General features: G+C 41.7%; 1 protein-coding gene across 1 annotated transcript in view; it reads left to right on the top strand.

The window, feature by feature from the left end:
• The first annotated feature begins 2739 nt into the window (after nucleotides 1-2739).
• The window catches only part of SULF1 (sulfatase 1), a 63395-nt gene continuing 47694 nt past the window's right edge, over nucleotides 2740-18440 (top strand). Inside the window, exons 1-2 of the mRNA XM_040993167.1 lie at nucleotides 2740-2952; nucleotides 16379-16618. Coding sequence (XP_040849101.1) covers nucleotides 2781-2952; nucleotides 16379-16618 — 412 coding nt within the window. The 5' untranslated portion in view covers nucleotides 2740-2780. The remainder of the gene's footprint in view (nucleotides 2953-16378; nucleotides 16619-18440) is intronic.

The raw sequence follows: 18440 nt of genomic DNA, 5'->3' as shown, positions 1-18440 counted from the left end.
TTTTAAAATGGTTTTTAAAAGATTCAAAATGTGCTCACTATCAAAAATAATAAACATGTGAGGTGACAGGTTATTTAACTTTATATAATCATATTGGTATATATATATATCTAAAATTATCACAACATACCTCACAAATATATGTAGTTATTATCAAATAAGAAACAATTAACAAAACAACATAAACTGGCCAAAAAAGCATAAGTCCCTTTTATATCTTTCATTCTCCAGAAGGTAGGTTCTGATAATAGACAAAAACTACATCCACTCGGTTTCTCTGATTATAAAATGCTTTTTGAAGGGCTTTGAGTTTCTCATGTGGCTGATAATTTAAAAGGCCTGCCATTGTTTGTGCCCTGTAGTGAGGCCGTGCCAACAGAGTTTGGTTTAGATTTAGGCTGTAGCAAGAGTAGCATAGCCCGGTTCATTCTTTCATCACACACCATTGCAGGCTTTGAGAGGCAAGCAAAGTTCGGCTGCTTAACGGGACAGCCCACTAAGAAATATCTATGTTTAAGTATTTAGCCTGATTTACACTCTGTGGGAACAAGCCATTGCTTGACATCTAATTTCTTTCATTTTCATGTCCTTTCGTGCCCGTATCAGATTTCTCATGATTTAAAGCAAATGCAGGGAAACTAAACAGTCAGTGCAGAATAATTGCAGGCTTGCAGGGCTCGGCATGCACGGCAATCACTGGTGCAAACCTGAGTCATTAGGAAGAAAACACTGTCTCTTACCTATTGACTTCTGCAAAGCCACAGAATCAGCTGTAACCAGCTTGTTTTGTTGCTGTGCAGATAATGCAGTCAGTGCTTGCCTTGGTACAGCATATTTGCTTTAAAATCTTCTTACGAAATCAGCCTCTCTCTGTGTGTGTCTCTCTTTCTGTCTCTCTCTCTCTTTATCTCTCTCTCTCTCACACACACACCAATGGGCAGCATAATTACAGGCTGTAGAGTGAAAAGTATTAGAACTGTTTACAAAACAACTCATAAGTTTAAAATAATAGGGGTGGATCTGTGGGTTTGTGGAAAACCAAACAATACTAGGGCAGAAGTACAGAGTGCACAGCCTTTCTTTCTTCTTTCACTGCCCCATGTCATCCTCCAGAATTTGGGAGTCAGAGATGAAGGATGGAGCCCCTTGCCTCCTGCAATGTGATGCTTACACTTAATTAGTTCTGCTTACTTATCCGGTGCCAGTTTATTATTGCAGATCAAAATACAGATACTCAGGTGTGCAGGGACAGCATGGCTGGTGAAGGAGGCTGCTATCTAATTAATTTCAGGGCAGCCCAAATTTCCACAAAGGGGTTCTCTCACAATTTACAAAAGATTTTAAAAAAAAAAGAGCCACTTGCTGTCTTTCAAAAATTCAACAGCAAAGCTTTCAGTAGGTTTAGTGTTCTGAAATTGAGAGGGACATTTTCCCAACCCTTTCATAAAACTCCTCTTACACAGCTTTATAAAGATTTTGCAGCAGGACCCTCTGGAATTTATGTATTTCTTTATTCTTGTATGGAAGGATAGCCACTCACCCCTAGCCTGAGAGCCAATCACTCGTCTTGCTTTGTGGGTATACATCTGCTGCGGCAAAGCAAAAAATCCCGAAGTGGCTGGGCTGTGGTCACTGTTGACAACAGTAAGGCCGGTGACTGGCAGTTGGAAGGGGCTCTGTCCGGTCAGGCGCCAGCATGAGAGCTGAGGACACTGGCTGGATAGGACCAGCTGTTCTTCAGAAACGCACCTTCTCTCTTGATGATTGATGCGGGACAGTTAGGAACGCTGAGAGGGGGAAGGACATGAAAAGATTGTCCTTCCCGTCACTCACCATGAAATCTTGTCAGTGGAAATGACTCCCCAGGGGAGGGAGTAACATAAAGCAGATGACAAATGACAGCTTAGCATTTCATTCTGCCTGCTAGGTACTCAATATGACGTACAGGTGAGTGAATTACCTCTCCCACAAAATGCCCCTCACGCCAGCAGCTCCCCACATGTAAACATGCCTTCCAAATGATATGAATTCTCCCAGGCACTGCTGCCTCTTCCCAATCAATCTGTGGCATGTTTCCAAGTACTGCTGGAGTGCTAGTAGGGGTGCCACTCTTGCCATCACTGAAAGAGTTGATTATGAAATGAAGATATGGTTTGAGTCACTTCTTAGCAGTTCTCAACGGTGTTTCTTTCTGTTTATCACTTTTAGAGTATGGAAATATATATATATATATATCTCCATAAAATATAATAAGCCTTTTCAAGAGACTGTTTCAGGTAAAAAAAAAAATCAGTTTCTAAGTCTTTGACTGATATTTGCTTTGCATTTCTTTCTCACCCTTCTAGGACTCCATCTACATGTTCCGAATACCACTGAATGTATAAATTGATTATTCAACCAGGACACCTAATTCAAGGTATTAGCCCTTGTTGGAAAGCTTTTACAGTGGAGCTTTTGGAAATTATACCTTGGCAATCAGATGCAATAAGAAAAGTTGGAATGAGAATCAAAGACAAAAGTGAATTTGCAAAATAATCAAGTGCTTAAAAAACTACCCACCACTTGGGAGGGTTTGCAATGTCTGACTCATGTGCAGCCCTCTCACTGCCAGTGTGCGTGCCAATTCTGACTTATTTGTAGCCCTTCTTCTGCAACCGTGTTTGGGGTTTGGGTTTCATTTTAGTCCTGCTTCTCCCTTTTTCCCTCCCCTGACTGCCCAGACCTCCAGAAAGCAGGAGACTGAGACATTTTGTCAACTTTGCAACATTGGACCAAATACAATGAAGTATTCTTGTTGTGCTCTGGTGCTGGCTGTCCTGGGCACAGAACTGCTGGGCAGCCTGTGCTCGACTGTGAGATCTCCACGGTTCAGAGGACGATTGCAGCAGGAACGGAAAAATATCCGACCCAACATTATTCTTGTGCTCACCGACGATCAAGACGTGGAGCTGGGTGAGATACTGTATTCTTCGCTTGTTAGTTTCTTGTTTAAATGATTTCTTGTGCTGCCTTCTCGGTAGCACTCTCAGACCTTGGGGGATGGGGAGTTGTACTTGATAATAGCATCTTCACCAATAGCCGCATTTATCCTTCAAACTTATAGTGATCATAAAGCATTTGGGTGGTGCTAAGCCTTTTGCTTTTTTTAAACATTACTTTTCTGGTGTTAAGCCTTTGAAACAGTCTCAGGAGGGAGGTATATGGATGAAGGAATAGTAAGATAGAATATTATATCTGGGTACTTTTTTAAAAATTCCGGAATAAGACAGCATTTAAAAGTAAAAATTTATTTTTGGAGCAAAAAATATTTAAATGCATGCATCGTTTTTCTATAATGCACATTTTTCTTGGACTTTTTGATGACACCTATTATAGAAATCAAGGATTTTATTGTGCATCTTGGAAAGTCTTGATCCAAACACTGTTAAGTTATTTGGACAGGTTGTTTCCAAAAATATGAAGAATATGGCCGTGAACTGATGCAATGTATACTCATTGACACAAAAGTTTTGAGGATGATTGTTTCTCATATGAATTGTTTGTTCATAACTTGTCATAGTAATGAGTAAGTAGTGGAAGACAACAGGGTACTCCTATTATTTGATAGTTACCTTAGGAATGGTGGTTTTTGAATTAACTTGCTTGGGTTAATTCTAGAGCCTCAGAAACATGGACGTACCCTGAGAGTTCCAACTCACTTCTTGATTCTTTTTGTCTAATCCTAGCGTTTGTCCATAAGCCTATGAGCGCATTGTCCCAGTGTATGAAAGCAAAGTTGGCCCTGAGTGGACCACATCACTCTTCATTTCTATCCATGGTGTTCCCAGGCATTGTTTCACTGCGTTGACTGAGTGCACACAAGTTGATCACAAGCAGAATCTTTCAGAGCACACTTCTTTACACAGGGTCTGTAGCCTGGGATTTGGCACACAAAACTCCCTAGGCTGGAATGCACCTGCACTGAAGGAACCTGGAGTTTCAGTTTGAAACTGTAGAATCTCAACAAAGTTAACTCTGTAGAATCTCAACAAAGTTAACTCTTTGGATTCAGTTGGAAATAAATGCACCCAGCAAGGGTCATCATTGTTGAAGTCAACTTGCAGACTCAAGTTCTTTCGCTTCATTTTAAGAACAGAAAAAACTGTTGATTTTCTAGACCTGACATTTTCTGATCTTGCACTTTAGAACATTTCTGGCTGGTTCTCTGAATCCTTTCATTTAGTTACAGAGCAAGTAAAACATTTGCATTCACATTCTTTTTTATTTTGAAAAAGATGTATTTATCTTTATTGAAAAGTCAGATCAATTTTTTTTTAATTTTTAATTTTATAGTACAATTGCATAGGGAGTTCACATTCTTAACATCACTAACATCCATCCTTTCACTCCCCCCGAGATCTTCATCTTCTCCACATCTACACAGGTGTATCCATAAGTGATGCTTTCCTGGATTTCCTGTCCACTCAATTCTTGATCCTTCCATGGTCAGATTTATCTTTCAGATGTCTGATCAGTTCATCTCTCAGTTTGAATCCTTTCCAAATTTTCCAAAATTTCCATTTGCCAAGAGGACCAAGCTCTTCTCCTCTGCAGGCAAATGAGCACTGTCCAGTCTGGCACCGACTGTCCCTGTGAAGGCATGGCTCTTTCGCGTACCTTCATTCCCCGGAGGGTGATGGGATTGGTGAAATCATGCCCTTGCCTACAACTCAGCCCCTCTGCCTGTCCACACTTGTTTCACTTGAAGAAACCCTGCCTTTTCTTCACAATCCAGCTCCACTGTTCACCCTCAAATTCAGTACCCTGTACCAAAACATCTTTGCCTTCAACATGGTCAGTGGAACTCTGTCCTCCCTTAGATGTGCCGCTAGCTAGCATGGCTCATGCTCAGTGGTAAAAGTCTGTAGGCCAGGCTCAGTCAATCCAGATGTCCTCCACACAATTTTTTTTACCTCCTCCATTGATTTCCTAGCCAGATAACATTTTAAACATTAATACTTATTCTTCCAAATAACCCTAGGAAGTAATTACTGTTATACCTCTCTATTTATGAGGAGACCGGACCTTGGCGCAATCATGTGTAAACTATAACGCTATAACGGAAAAGTCTAAACCTGCAGCAGGTGTTGGTCTACACAGCTAAACATTTAACCACTTTTTCCTCCATCAGTCAGCCCTTCAGCTAATATTTGTTGAGACCTTCCTAAAAACAACCTGTGCCTGCATAGTAATGTTTTCAATTCAAAGAGTCAGCAGAAGCCTAAGATGAGCATATTTAGTAGTTGGCAATGCAAGATGACTGTGAACCACAGCAAATAAGACCACCTTTCTCACCTGGAAACTCATGCCTTTGGGAGTGGCCACTTCCTGGTGACCACTTTAAGAGCTTGGAAGTGAACAGTTCAGCAGTGTCTTTGTAGTACATTCACATTTCAAAACCAGTGGCTGGAATGCTTGTCACCTCACAAAACCAAAAGTCTTTACCTGTTAAAGTCTTCACTGTTTCTCCCCGCTCCCAAGCCCTGGGAACCACTTTCTGTGTTTATGAATTCAACTCTTACAGGCACTTCATGTAAACGGAATCATAGAGTATTTGTCTTTTTGGTAACTGTCTCAGTTCACAAAATATGTCTTCAAAGCTCATCTGTGTTTTAATTTGTTAGAATAACATCCCGTTGTATATATAAACAGTGTTCTTGTTTATCCATTTATTGTGTTGTTGGAAACCTGAGTTATTTCCTCCTGTGGCTGTGGTGAATAATCCTGCTATGAATGTGAGGGCCCAAATATCTCTTTAAGTCCTCACTTTCAATTCTGTTGGGCCTATACCCAGATCTGGATTTACTCGGTTATATACTTTTTAGTTTTTGAGAGAGGAGAGCACAGGGAGAGAGAAAGCTATAATTTGCTAGTTCACTATACAAATGTCCACAGTGGCCAGAGCTGACCCATCCTGGACTGATGCGGGCAACCAGGAACAAAATCCAGGTGTCTTGTGTGAGTGGCAGGAACTCCTTTATTTGAACCATCACTGCCGTTTTCCAGGGTCTGTGTTGTCAAGAAACTAAAAGCAGAAACTGGAGGCAGGAATTGAACCTCGTCACTTTGTTGTGGGATGTGGTTCTATTAACTGCTAGACAAAACGCTCACCCCAATCATTTTTTTCAGAACTGCTTTATTACTCTCCACAGTAACTGTATTGTTTTATAGTCTCTCCAACCACGCACAAGTGTTAGCAGTTTCTCCATATCCTCACCAACACTTGTTAGTTTCTGCTTGTCTTGGTTTTGTGTTTTTGAATAATGCCTATCCTTAATAAATTCAAGGTGGTGCCCCATTGTGGTTTTTACATGGCTGGGTTTTGTTTTTTACTTCCATGTAATGTTGTTTGCCAAGTGCTTTCATAAATCTTTGTCTATGCGAAACTTTTTACACCTGTAATGCTGCAGGCAGTTTTGGCTACCGTGCCTACAAAGAGATACAACAGACTTAGGAAAGGCTTAGGAAGACAATTATGAAAATTTTAATAGAATACTTTTCTATTGGAAAAGAATAAAAGAACTCTGCCCCTTTGTCTGAAAAGACAAAGGCCAAGCAGCACTGTAATCAACGTCTATGAAATGAAACGGAGAAGGGAAGCACTTGTTCCGTGTGAGAGGAGCCACTCCCTCAACTTTGAGACAAATAAAGTAAACTAATACTTTTTGAAAGAATAAGACACATACGGAATTCATTAATAAAAGTGCTAGAACCTTACGTGGGGATAACACTTTGTTTTGCCAAGTAACATTCACTCCCAATATTGTGAATGAACACTGCCATCCCACCCATGTTGGCTGCATAAAGCATCATTATCTCAGGGGGAAAGAGCCTGTGGAAAAATTAAACGATGGTCCCCTTATTCTGGATTAGCGTTTCTCCTTTCTCTGGAGCTTAAGAAGTTTCTCTGGTTATGCCTATACTCATGAATAGTTCATGACTTTAGGCTAAAATAACAGGTTGAAAATTTTTTTTTGAAGCTAGGAAAGCACACATGGAAATGATCACCGTCAAGTTCATGATGCTAAGTATTTCTGCTGAAAGATAACCAAGAGCATCAACAGCATTCATCTTTATTTTAAAATTAAGATTAAATTTCTATTATCTCCTATACTTCAAGTATTTTATACAGCAAAAGGAAAAAAAAAACTGAGAAATGCTTGGAGGGGGGAACCTATCTAACTTGATGAGTCACAGCCGAAAATGTAGATCTTTCAAACCTTTTCCAAGTAGTCCCTTGATTTCACTCAGAGGTAAAACACTGGGGTTGGCATTGCTTTAGAATAAAGCTGCTGTCTACAATGCCAGCACCTCATGTCAGTTCCAATTTTAAGTCCTGGCTGCCCTACTTCCCATCCAGCTCTCTGCTGAAGCACCTGACAAGGCAGCACAAGATGGCCTGAGGAGCAGCTCCTGGCTCCTAGCTTTGAATTGGCCCAGGTTTGGACTGGCAGAGCTCTGGTCATTGTGGTCACTTGGGGAGTGAAACAGTGGATAGAAGAGGATAGACAATTTTTCTCTCTGTGTGTGTGTGTGTGTCCCTCTGCCCCCCCCTTTCTCTTTCCCTCTGACTCTTCCTCAACTTTAAAGGAAAATAAATATTTTTTAAAAGGCAAAAACATGATCTTTCAGTAAGAACTAGTCCTTAGATGTGTGTTGTTTGACCAGAACATTTTTTCAAATTACATCAATATTTTAAAAGTCAGCTTTCCTATAAAAAAAAAAGCTCCGGATTTCTAGTTTTCATGAAAATCCAGAAGAATACGCACTTACATTTCCAAGAGGCAGTGATCACTTGAAAGCGTGAAGGGGAGTCACAGCTGCCCCTGTAGGTGGCTGTACCCTGAATGAGGCATTCCTCTCTGCTGTTCCCAGCATTTCTGCCAAGAAGCCGTTACTGTTTATCAAAATGCCCACACTGCTGTTTTGTAGAAAAAAGTTCCATAAACCACATCTCCTATTGAATGTAAACTTACAAAGGCACAAATGCACTGTGGTTTTTCTTACCCCTGGCTGCCTTCACTTGCTTGCTTTATGTGTAGCCCTGTTGGCAGGCATTTTATGTTCACTCTATGAGAGAGTCTAGGTATACTGGTCTTAGTGACCTGGAAATATTTCAGAGAAATTTATAAACTTTCACTTTCTCTTCTTTCAATGTGTTTTTCCCCGTTGGTTTTAGCTGAAAACATGTTTCCCTCTGCCATTCTCTAGTTTGAGTAGAGAAGTACACTATTTTTAATCATGCTATTTTCTTGTGCTTCTTAAATAGCAATGTAATTTTTTTGTTTATTTGAGACAGAAAAAGACAGAGCTCACATCCACTGATTCACTGCTCAAAATATCTGTAAAACCCAGGTATGGATGGATCAAGCCTAAGACAGGAGCCCAGAACTCAAGCTAGGTCTCCCATGGTGATGGTGGTAGATTCAACCTACTTCAACCATCACCTCCTACTTATTAGAGTGCACACTAGTAGAAAATTGGAATCAGGAATAGAGCCAAAACTCCAACCCAGGCACTGCAATCAGGTCTTAACCACTTGACTAAACGCCTGCTTCTAATAAAAATCATGTTTAATAATGAAGAATATAGGGAATGTATTGCAGCACAATGGGTTAAGCTGCCAGTTGGGATATTAGCATGCCCTATCAGACTGCCAGTTCAAATACAGACTGCTCCACTTTCAGTCCAGCTTCCTTCTAACATGCTTAGACAGGCAACAGATAATGGCCCAGACACCTGAGCCCCTGCTCTCCATGTGGGAAACTAGGATAAAGTTCCTGTCCCCTTAGTTTCAGCCTGGCCCAGCCCCAACTGTTTGCAACATTTAAGGAAGGAGCCAGAAGATGGGAGATTTCTGTCTTTCTCTCTTCTTTGTTACTCTGCCTTTGAAATAAATAGGTAAATACATCACTTTTTATTTAAAACAGACAATCTTTTTTTTTATAATAGGAACTAGCACTGTTTAGTTTTACAACAAATTATTTTGGAAATAACTATTAGCCAGAGAAAATGACTGTGAGGTGATTAATCTTACATTGTCCTAACACAGTAATGTCCACACATCCCTGCACAATTGGTAAGAGCTATTTGTTCACTATTGTCATTCATCAGACCAGGAACAATTACAGTGTGCAATCCACACTGAAGTCTCTCTCTGGGAAACCAGCTGTATCTAAATTCCACCTGTCCGAGCTTTCTCTAAGTCATGATGGTAAAAATGCTCTCCAGCTTTGTGAGATTTTTCTGGGCACCATACATAAGCTTGATGGAAAATCTAGCACAGGGGTAGTTGAGTCAGGAGAGTGAAGCTGTATTCTAAACTAGCAGATCCAAGAAGCACATCAGCTCACCTTTGTGATTTTGATCACTCAGACGAGACAGAGATTTTCTTCCTCCTGAACTTTCATGCAGATGAGTTGGGAATCAGATAGTGAGAGTGGACAAAATGATTTCAGTTTTTCACTGTGGTTTCATTGTTCCCCAGCCTATCATGTCCCCCTTTCAAAGGCTGCCCTGGACCCTTGACTTTAACTTCACTCAGATTGCAAATGTGGTGGGTCTGGCGGGATTCCTGAAGGGTACAGGCAGCTTCCCGACTTTCAGTCATGGCTCTCATATTTGGCATCCTGGGTCCAAGCCAACTGCTGTTGCAGTACCCTCCACCCTGCAGGAGCAGTAGCAAATGTCTCCAGTCCCCCTCCTGGAGCTCTGATGCTGTGAGAGACACTCGGCAATCCTAGGACTCAGCTGTGGCCTGGGTCTCCCCTTTGACCAAACCAGCCCAGACGGCTATGTCCCACTCTGGTTCCTAAGATTCAACCACAGCCACTTCAGATTGTATGTCAGATTTCCACTTCAGAGGATGGGATGCTTCCACCAGAGCAGTGTGGGTGGAGAGGCCAAGAGTAGATTGTTCTCATTGCAAACCAGTATTAACATCCTCAGTCCTAAAGCATGGAAAAACTACTCGATGTCTCTTATCCCAGCCTTAGAGACTTCCAGAAAGAGAGGTAAAAGAAGCTGAAGAACTGACTGTGGCAGAACTGAGCTGAGAAGGATAACATCATAGCCTCATCACAACTCTCCTTGTGAGGGTTGAATTCAAACCATTTACTCCTTCACACCCTTGCCAACTAATCAGGGCAACTCCTATTAGTGCGTGTCTTTCAAGATTTTGTTTTTTTAATTTTTATTGGAAAGGCAGATTTGCAGAGAGATGGAGAGATAAAGAGAAATATCTTCCATCCACTGGTTCACTCCCCAAGTAGCTGCAACAGCTGGGAGCTGAGCCAATCCAAAGCCAAGATCCAAGAGCTTCTTCTGGGTCTCCCACATGGGTGCAGGTTCTCAAAGCTTTGAGTCATCCTCTACTGCTTTCCTAGGCCACAAGAAGGAAGCTGGATGGCAAGTGGAGCAGCCAGAACAAAAACCTGCACCCATATGAGATATCAGCACCTGCAAGGCAAGGATTTAGACACTGAGCCATCATGCCAGGACCCTAATGGGTCCTTTATAAGAAAAGCAAACAGCAGAAGTTAAATGAGGGCCTGCACTGTGGCACAGCTGGTTAGGATACTGCCTAGAATTTTCCACATCCCATATTAGAGCAACCAGGCTTAAGTCTCAGCTCCATTTCTGATTCTAGCTTCCTGCTAGCACATATCCTGGGAGACAGCAGGTGATGTTACATACTGGGGTTCCTGCCACCTAAAGAGGTTTAATGGCATCTTGGGCTAATTTCTGGTGAATTCTAGATGCCTTCTATAATTTCTAATTCAGAGCTCTTTTAACTATCTTCTCCTGAGCTGGTGAATCCTACTACATGTGGAGAATCCTTTATCCACAATGTTTGAGAAATTTTAGATCTTGGAGGGTTTTTTTTCATATTTCAAATGGTTTACACATTCAAGACACAAGTCTAAGCAAAATATTCATTTATGTTTCACATATAATTTAAACATATAGCCTGAGGTCATTCTAAGCAACATTTTTATTAATATGAACCAAAATGTCACATGAAACTTTCATTTGCCTTAAAGTATTCAAAACCTTCGCATTTCAAGGAATTTCAGATTTCAAATGTTTGGATTAGGGATGCTCCACCGTCTTAGTATTCAGTCTGTGCTTCTAAAATACTGCTGGCTGTTAATAATTAGAAATCAGCACTATTTGCATTTTAGGCACCAACAGCCTAAAATCAAGAGAATCAAAGAGTTTCTATTTGAAACAAAAACTGAGGAGAGAACATTTGGCCCAGTGCTTGGGACACCCACAACTATATCTAAGCACCTGGACTCAAGTCTTCCTGCTGCTGCATGCCTTGGGAGACAGCAGGTGATGGTTCAGTCCTTGAGTTTCTGCCACCCCAGCGAGGGACCCGAGTTGAGTTTCTGACTTCTGGCTTGGAATGGCCCAGTCTCAGCTCTTACAGGCATTTTAGAAATGACCAACTGAACACAAGATCTCAATCTCTTTCTCCTCTCTGTCTTTCATATAAGACAACAAAGAATAAATCGACAAAGCAAAACTGAGCCTCTCTACCAAAAGAACAAAATAATTGCCCCTGTACACTGCTCTAAACAGCCATGAATACATAATCATGAATTTTATTATAGTCTAGTTTCTAGTAAAGGTTGCCAATGAAAAATCAATGGAGCAATCACATCAACAATAGATACTGTGTAAGGGATTATTACTGCTGATGTCAATCATTACGCAGCCATAAAAATAAAAAGCGGCTCTGTGCTCTCTTTGCTGGCACACACTGACCGGAAGGATGAAGGCTCAGTTTTCTACACTCTATTTTCTGCACCTGTCCAAAAACTCAAGGTGAGCGACAGTGATTAACACTATGTTCCAGACATACAGCCTAGTCTCCCATCATCAGTGCCTGAATTTCTGAGATCATTTCAGCCCTTAGGAGCGCAGGAGGCACTCATCAGTGCTGGGCAGCATCTCCCAAGACTCCAGATGAGCAAAAGGTGAAACTGTAGGAAGTGAGAGCTCTCTAGCCTGTGAGTTGGCATCGTTTCTGCCCGTCGGTCTTGATAATGTCGGTGTCCCAGCCATTGCCCAGGCTAGACAGAGCTTGAAGGCACACTCTCCGAAGCCAACTGCCTATGCAAGCACCTGACCTGTGCTGCCAAGGGTCTATGTGGCCCAGGAGTGTGATTTCACTTTTCACCTCATTGTCTTCATCTGGAATATGGAAAAACCAAATGATAGTCCTCACTACAGGGAGCTATGGTCAGGATTAAGTGAGATGGTAGGTGTGAATAAAACTTAGAGGAGAACCTGGCTGAGGGTTAGGTGTCAAGTCAATGTTTTCCCCTCCTGTCTACAGTATGTCTTAGCCTTGGGAGAGATATCAGCCATTCAAAAGGAATCAACCACTGAAATGTCTTCCAGCTTCACATCTCCCTGGATCAGAACAACCTGGAATCTCTCTTCGGGTGGGATCCACTCACTGGCAGCTTCCACATCACCTGAAAGCTTCTCAGATTTGCAAATTTCTGGGCCCAGCACCATGGCTCAGTGGCTAAATCCTTGCATTGCAAGCACCACCATCCCATGTGGGTGCCAGTTCAAGTTCCAGCTGCTCCACTTCCCTTCCGGCCCTTTGGTTTTGGCCTGAGAAAGTAGTAGAGGATGGGCCAGGTCCTTGGACCCTGCATCCACATGGGAGACACAGAAGAAGCACCTGGCTCCTGGCTTTGGAATGGTTTTGGAGCTCAACTCTAGCCATTGCCACCACTTAGAGAGTACACCGGCAGATGGAAAATCTATCTTTCCTTCTCTCTGTAAACTCACCTTTCCAATAAAAAATTTTTATAAATCTTTACAAAAAAGAATTGCAAATTTCTGAGCTGTAGACTCACTAACCAATCCAGTCCAAGATTTTGTGACTATAACATATTTTTCAGGTGAGTTTAAAGGTAGATGAGAACTTTTTAAAGAAATTGTTTATTTTTTTAAGGACAGAATGACAGAGAGGGAGGGGAGGCAGGGAGAGAGAGAAAAAAGTTTTGCAAGAGAGAGAGATCCTTTATCCTCTGGTCTGTTCCTTAAATGCCCACAACAGGAGAATCTGGGGCAAGCCAAAACTAGAATTCAGAAATTTCATCCTAGCATCCCATGTGGGTTAACAGGGCTCAAACTATTCAGGAACAATCATTCACGCTGTCTCCCCGGCCCATTAGCAGGAAGCCGAATTAGAAGCAGAGGTGAGACTCAATTCCAAGTACCCTGATACAGGATGCAGGCACCCAAGCAGTGTTTTAGCTTGCACGTGACAGCCCCTCATGGATGAAGTCGCACTGTTCGTGGTGCCTGCAGGGATCCCATCCCCTCCCTCTAACCTGGCCCTATTGAGAAGCTAGGTTTCTGGAGGGATTGCTGAACACACAATTGACCAAAAGAAGAATGATCTTGAGAATGAGCCGAGTCCCAGCAAGAACATTCCCAGCAACTATAAATTGCAATTACTCTTAAGCCTCAGTTTTTATATTATTTTGCACTTAAATCAGATTTCTCCCTCCATTCCACATTTGCAGTGGGATGAGTCTATAAACTGGCGTTTGCAGTTCTCTGATTCAGAACCTTAGCGGATGGCCTCCAGCTGCATTCTTTCTTTATTTGAATTCAGCCAAGGCTCACACAGGAAATTCAGAAAGCTCACTCTTGGAAACAGTTTCTTGGACAGTGAAAGTTTATCAACAGTACTTTCTGATTTCCCAGAATCCAGGACTCTTCAATAAGTAACCACTGCAGATGTCTAAGTGGGGAGAGGCGGAGGCGAGTGGAGATCAGCCTTTCCTCTCCCTCTCCATCCTCTTCCACATTTCTGTGCCTCTGTTTCTCCACAGAACCCTGCCCTATATGATCAACCAGCACAGACAGCTGATCATTCATCCCTTCCTCCTTTCCTTTCTCTTCTTCCTTTCTTTTGTTTTCCTTCATTCTTTTCTTTCTTCCTTTATTTGCTGCTTTCTTTCCTCCTTTCTTTTTTTCTCTCTTTTTTTCTTTCCTTCTTTTGTTTCAAAGGCAGAGAGATAGAGAAAGACATACAGAAAGAGACAGAGAGATCATTCTACTGATTCACTTCCAAATACCTGTAATAGCCAGAACCAGGCCGGGCTGAAGCCAGTATCTCAGAACTCAATCCAGGGACCCACCTGCTGGAGTGGGTCTTCTATCACCTGCTGTCTTCCAGGACGTGCATTAGCTGGAAGTGAAAATGGAGCCAGGACTCAAACCATATGCTCCATGGAAATGAGACGCGGCTGTTCCAAACTGCAGCTTAATTACTTCATCAAATGCCCACCCAGAAGCTTAGGTCCCAAATGAACTTCTTTGGTCTTCTGTAGTGCATGTTCCTTTGTAGATATTCCTTTGCGTTCCTTTCCAACTTTCTTCCTGTCGGGAGAGCTTTGTGGTCCTCGTCAACTCCCAGCCCTCTGAAGCAGCACTACACCACCTGCATCTGTCCCCTGGAGTTACTCAGTGGTGCAGTCCAGCCCAGCTCCTCTCACCTGGAACCCTCAGGAACCTCTAGGCTATCCCTTAGATGGACCGGCAGTATGACCTCCCTAACAACAAACTTTTTTCTCATCATGTCATCCCTGTGTTGGACTTAGGACCTACCCTGCCTTCATTTCTGTCCATTCTAGCAAATCTGAATATCTCTGCTCAACCACCAAGCTCTTTGCTAATTCTCGCCCCACATTTTGTCAAGAAAATTCTCCAGGTCCTTTGCCAAGCCAGGCACTCAATGTGTTATCCTTATCACTCCGTGTGCTTCTTCCCACTTGCAGATCATCCCACATGCCATGCTCCCTAGCCCTCACCAAACACTTCACTCATCCCACATTGCCTACTTCCTTTCCTTCCCTATGTCCTCATTTCTCCTTTCAGAGCTCATAGAAACTATTCATACCTACTCTCCTGTTTCCACAGGTACTGTTGTTGCCACATTTGCCTTCTCATGAGTGCATAGCTTTGTAAATATCCCCAAGTGATTTATTATTTATGGGTTCTAGTCTGGAGATATGATGAGAGGCAGAAAAGTGTTAATTCAATATTTGGAGACCAGACTTGAGGGCTGAAGTTGATAGCACGCTCTGCATGCAATGGTCAAACACTTTGTTATTCATTGTTGACCCCCAGAAGATGGCAAGAGGAGGAGCAGCTGAAAGTGTTCTCAGCTGAGGTTTATTCTGGGAGCTCCAATGAGACCTAATTAGAAACTGTCCTAGTGTCATATGCATCGTATGAATAAGAAACTCTTTATAAAGAAGTCAGGATAACTGTGCCTTTCGTAACTGCTGTCTCCTTCTCTTCTGCTCTGAATGCCTGCCTGGTTTTCATTACGATTTCCTCCCTTGCTGGAAAATACAGACTTTCTCCCTTGCTTTGTAAGAAGTGAGACCTGTTGGAAATCTGAAGCTCCAGGATTCAAATGCAATGGCTTGGCTGTGGCACTGTGCAGTGCAGCTCTTGACAAGTCCTGAAAAGACTATTGAATGCTGGCTTGTTCTTTTCTGCAGCTTTGGATGTGTTTCAGCTGCAAGGTTTGGCTGCACAGAGTTATCGACATCAATTTTTTTCCTCTGCCTCAGCAATCTTCTGCTTCCATTCCACTGTTACAGTTTAAATGGGACATTTTGCAATCTTAGAGGTACTTTTGTATGCAACACCAGCAAACAGCCTATCTTCAAAAATTACATACATGTAAAAAACAAGTCAAACTCTAAACTGGTGATGATGTCAGTTAAAAAAAATAAAACCTGTTGCACATACAATTGGTGAGCTCAGTGGGGGATACTAAGTTCCACGGAAGACCTTTTTTTTTTTTAATTAATACAGGCATTTTGGAAGGACTTTTACTTAATAAAGATTTGTTTTTCTTTTCTTTCATATGATTAAAATGCTCCATGGAGTAATCCCAGCAATGTCAATGGCATTCTGCACGTGTTGTGGGCTGGGAGTCTTGATGCTCCCTGTAACCTACTATTGTTCTCTGGTAATCTTCAAAGGGCTGCTGGCCTTTGAGTCTGCTCCATATCTAAACTTCTAGCTTTCATTATCAGATTAGCTTGCATTTTTGTGTGTGTGATTAAGGAGGGAAGAAGCTGAAATGTGTTTATTATTCTGCAAAATAGGTAGGATCCTGCACGTTTAATTTTGTTCTGGAAATGAGAGCAGATCAAATTATAGACTCCTCCAGCCAGAGGAGGGAAAGTAATAAATCAGGAGAACACAGGATCTGAGTGGCACAGAACAAACGGGCACTCTTGTGTTGCACTGCACTGAACAATGCTGGGATTGTGCCTTTCAGGGTCTCTGCAGGTCATGAATAAAACCAGGAAGATTATGGAGCATGGAGGGGCCACTTTCACCAATGCTTTTGTGACCACACCCATGTGCTGTCCATCACGGTCATCCATGCTCACTGGGAAGTATGTGCACAACCACAATGTCTACACCAACAATGAGAACTGCTCCTCACCCTCGTGGCAGGCCATGCATGAGCCGCGGACTTTTGCTGTATATCTTAACAACACTGGCTATCGAACAGGTAAGGATGGCATTTTCGCCCCATGCACTTCTGGGAACATGAACATCCTCCATATGGGAAAGTGCATCATGTCAAACACTATATGACCTTTCAATGAGTCCTTCAATGAAAATCATCTAGCTTCTTTGTTAATTTCCTCTTTAGCCCCATACATTTTCTCTGAAGGTTGCAACAGTGAAAGCACCATAAAGAAAAGTCAAAACAATTCTCAGTAGACACAATACAAAGTTGTTGTACGTATCCCATCAGAACATCCAGCAATTGGAATTTTCCAGAATAACTTGCAGTAGAATTTTTGTCTCATTTACCTGCTTACTTGAAAATGAACATAATCAAAGGATCATGGCTCAACTCTTTTTCTTAGATGCTTGTAAAGTCCTGCTGTTTGTTTTCTTTAAAAAAAAAATTCTATTTATCTGAAAAGCAGAAAGAAAGACATACAGAAAGAAACAAAAAAGAAAAAGAGAAAGACAAAGACAAAGGTAAAGACATCTACTTGTTCACTCTTTAAATACGCACAACAGCAGGGCTAGATGAGGCTGAGGCCAGAAGCCTGGAACCCAAGAGCGTCAGCCATCCCCCGCAGCCTCCTTGCAGGCTCCTTGGCAGAAAGCCGGAACTGGAGTAGAACAGGAACACTGACATGGAATACAGGCATCCCACGTGGCACCTTTCCCATTGCATCAAATGTGCACCAGCTGTAATTGTCTTCAGAGAGACATTACCAGGTATTTTCACAAAGCTTAGTACCAGCTCTGAGGTCTGGTGACACGACATATGATCAAAATTACTTACTGAGTTAATAAAGCAGCAAGATATACCTTATTGAGTCACTTATTCACTGATACTTAATAGAATTTGGAATTTTTTTTTAACTTTGGATTATGGTCATTTTTAAGTCTTGAGTATTCACCTCCGTCTTCCAGGAAAGGAAGGTGTCCTAATGACTGTATAATCATTTAACCTGCAGGACGAGAGTTGATTATTTGGTCTTTTGCAAGTTGAGGACCTCTTTCAAGGGGGGTCAAAGCCATGTCAGTCTCACTAAGAAAAAATCAATCAGCCATCTGGTAATATTCTCTACAAACTCACGTTTCTCTTAGCATTTACTTAGGTTTTCTGAGTTTTAATTCATGGAAGAAAATAAGGATGCTGATAGGCTTTAATGCCAAATTGTCTTTGGGTTTGTTTTTTTCTCCTTCAGAATAACCTAAATTTATTCATGAGAAGTAAAGAAGATGCCATCACTAAAGCTGTTGGAAATGATTTCAGGTCTATAGTGTCTCTATTCTGAAGCTTTGCAAGTAAAAGATTTCAGGAAAATATTCTCTTAAATTTCTTGTAAAAAACAGATTAATCTTTCCCACTGGACTGAGGAAATATGCAGCCATTTGCTTGTTTGCTGAGTACCCTGTGGCACTTAATACTCCTTATTTATGGGTGAAATTATTGATTGTGTAAATGATAGCAATGTTACTCGTTAGCAGTCTGGAATTTGCTCACAGAAGCAACTCCTCCCAAAAATCTCCAGGGTGTTTGCCTATGCTTGTGAAAGAAACTAGGTTACAGTAGGTTTCAGAGAGAGCTTTATCCTGAATGTGTTTTCTCACATTAGTGGTTAAAATTTATAGCATCTTTCATCTGAGAACTATAAAGCAATTTGCAAATCCATCAAACATCCCTGTAGACGATAAATGTACTTGGCTCTGTTTTATAACTGAGATGGGGATTTCTAATACTGTGTGACCAACTCAGAAATAAAATAAAAAATGGTCCCTTAATGCCGGTTCCTGAGTTTAACCACCAAATTGTGTTTTTCTCA

The sequence above is a fragment of the Ochotona curzoniae genome, unplaced genomic scaffold, assembly GCF_017591425.1.
Source record: "Ochotona curzoniae isolate NIBS_2020 unplaced genomic scaffold, NIBS_Ocur_1.0 contig_1071, whole genome shotgun sequence".
Classification (NCBI taxonomy): Eukaryota; Metazoa; Chordata; class Mammalia; order Lagomorpha; family Ochotonidae; genus Ochotona; species Ochotona curzoniae.
The sequence above is the reverse complement of the archived record's forward strand: the minus strand, read 5'-3'. Positions and strand labels throughout refer to the sequence as shown.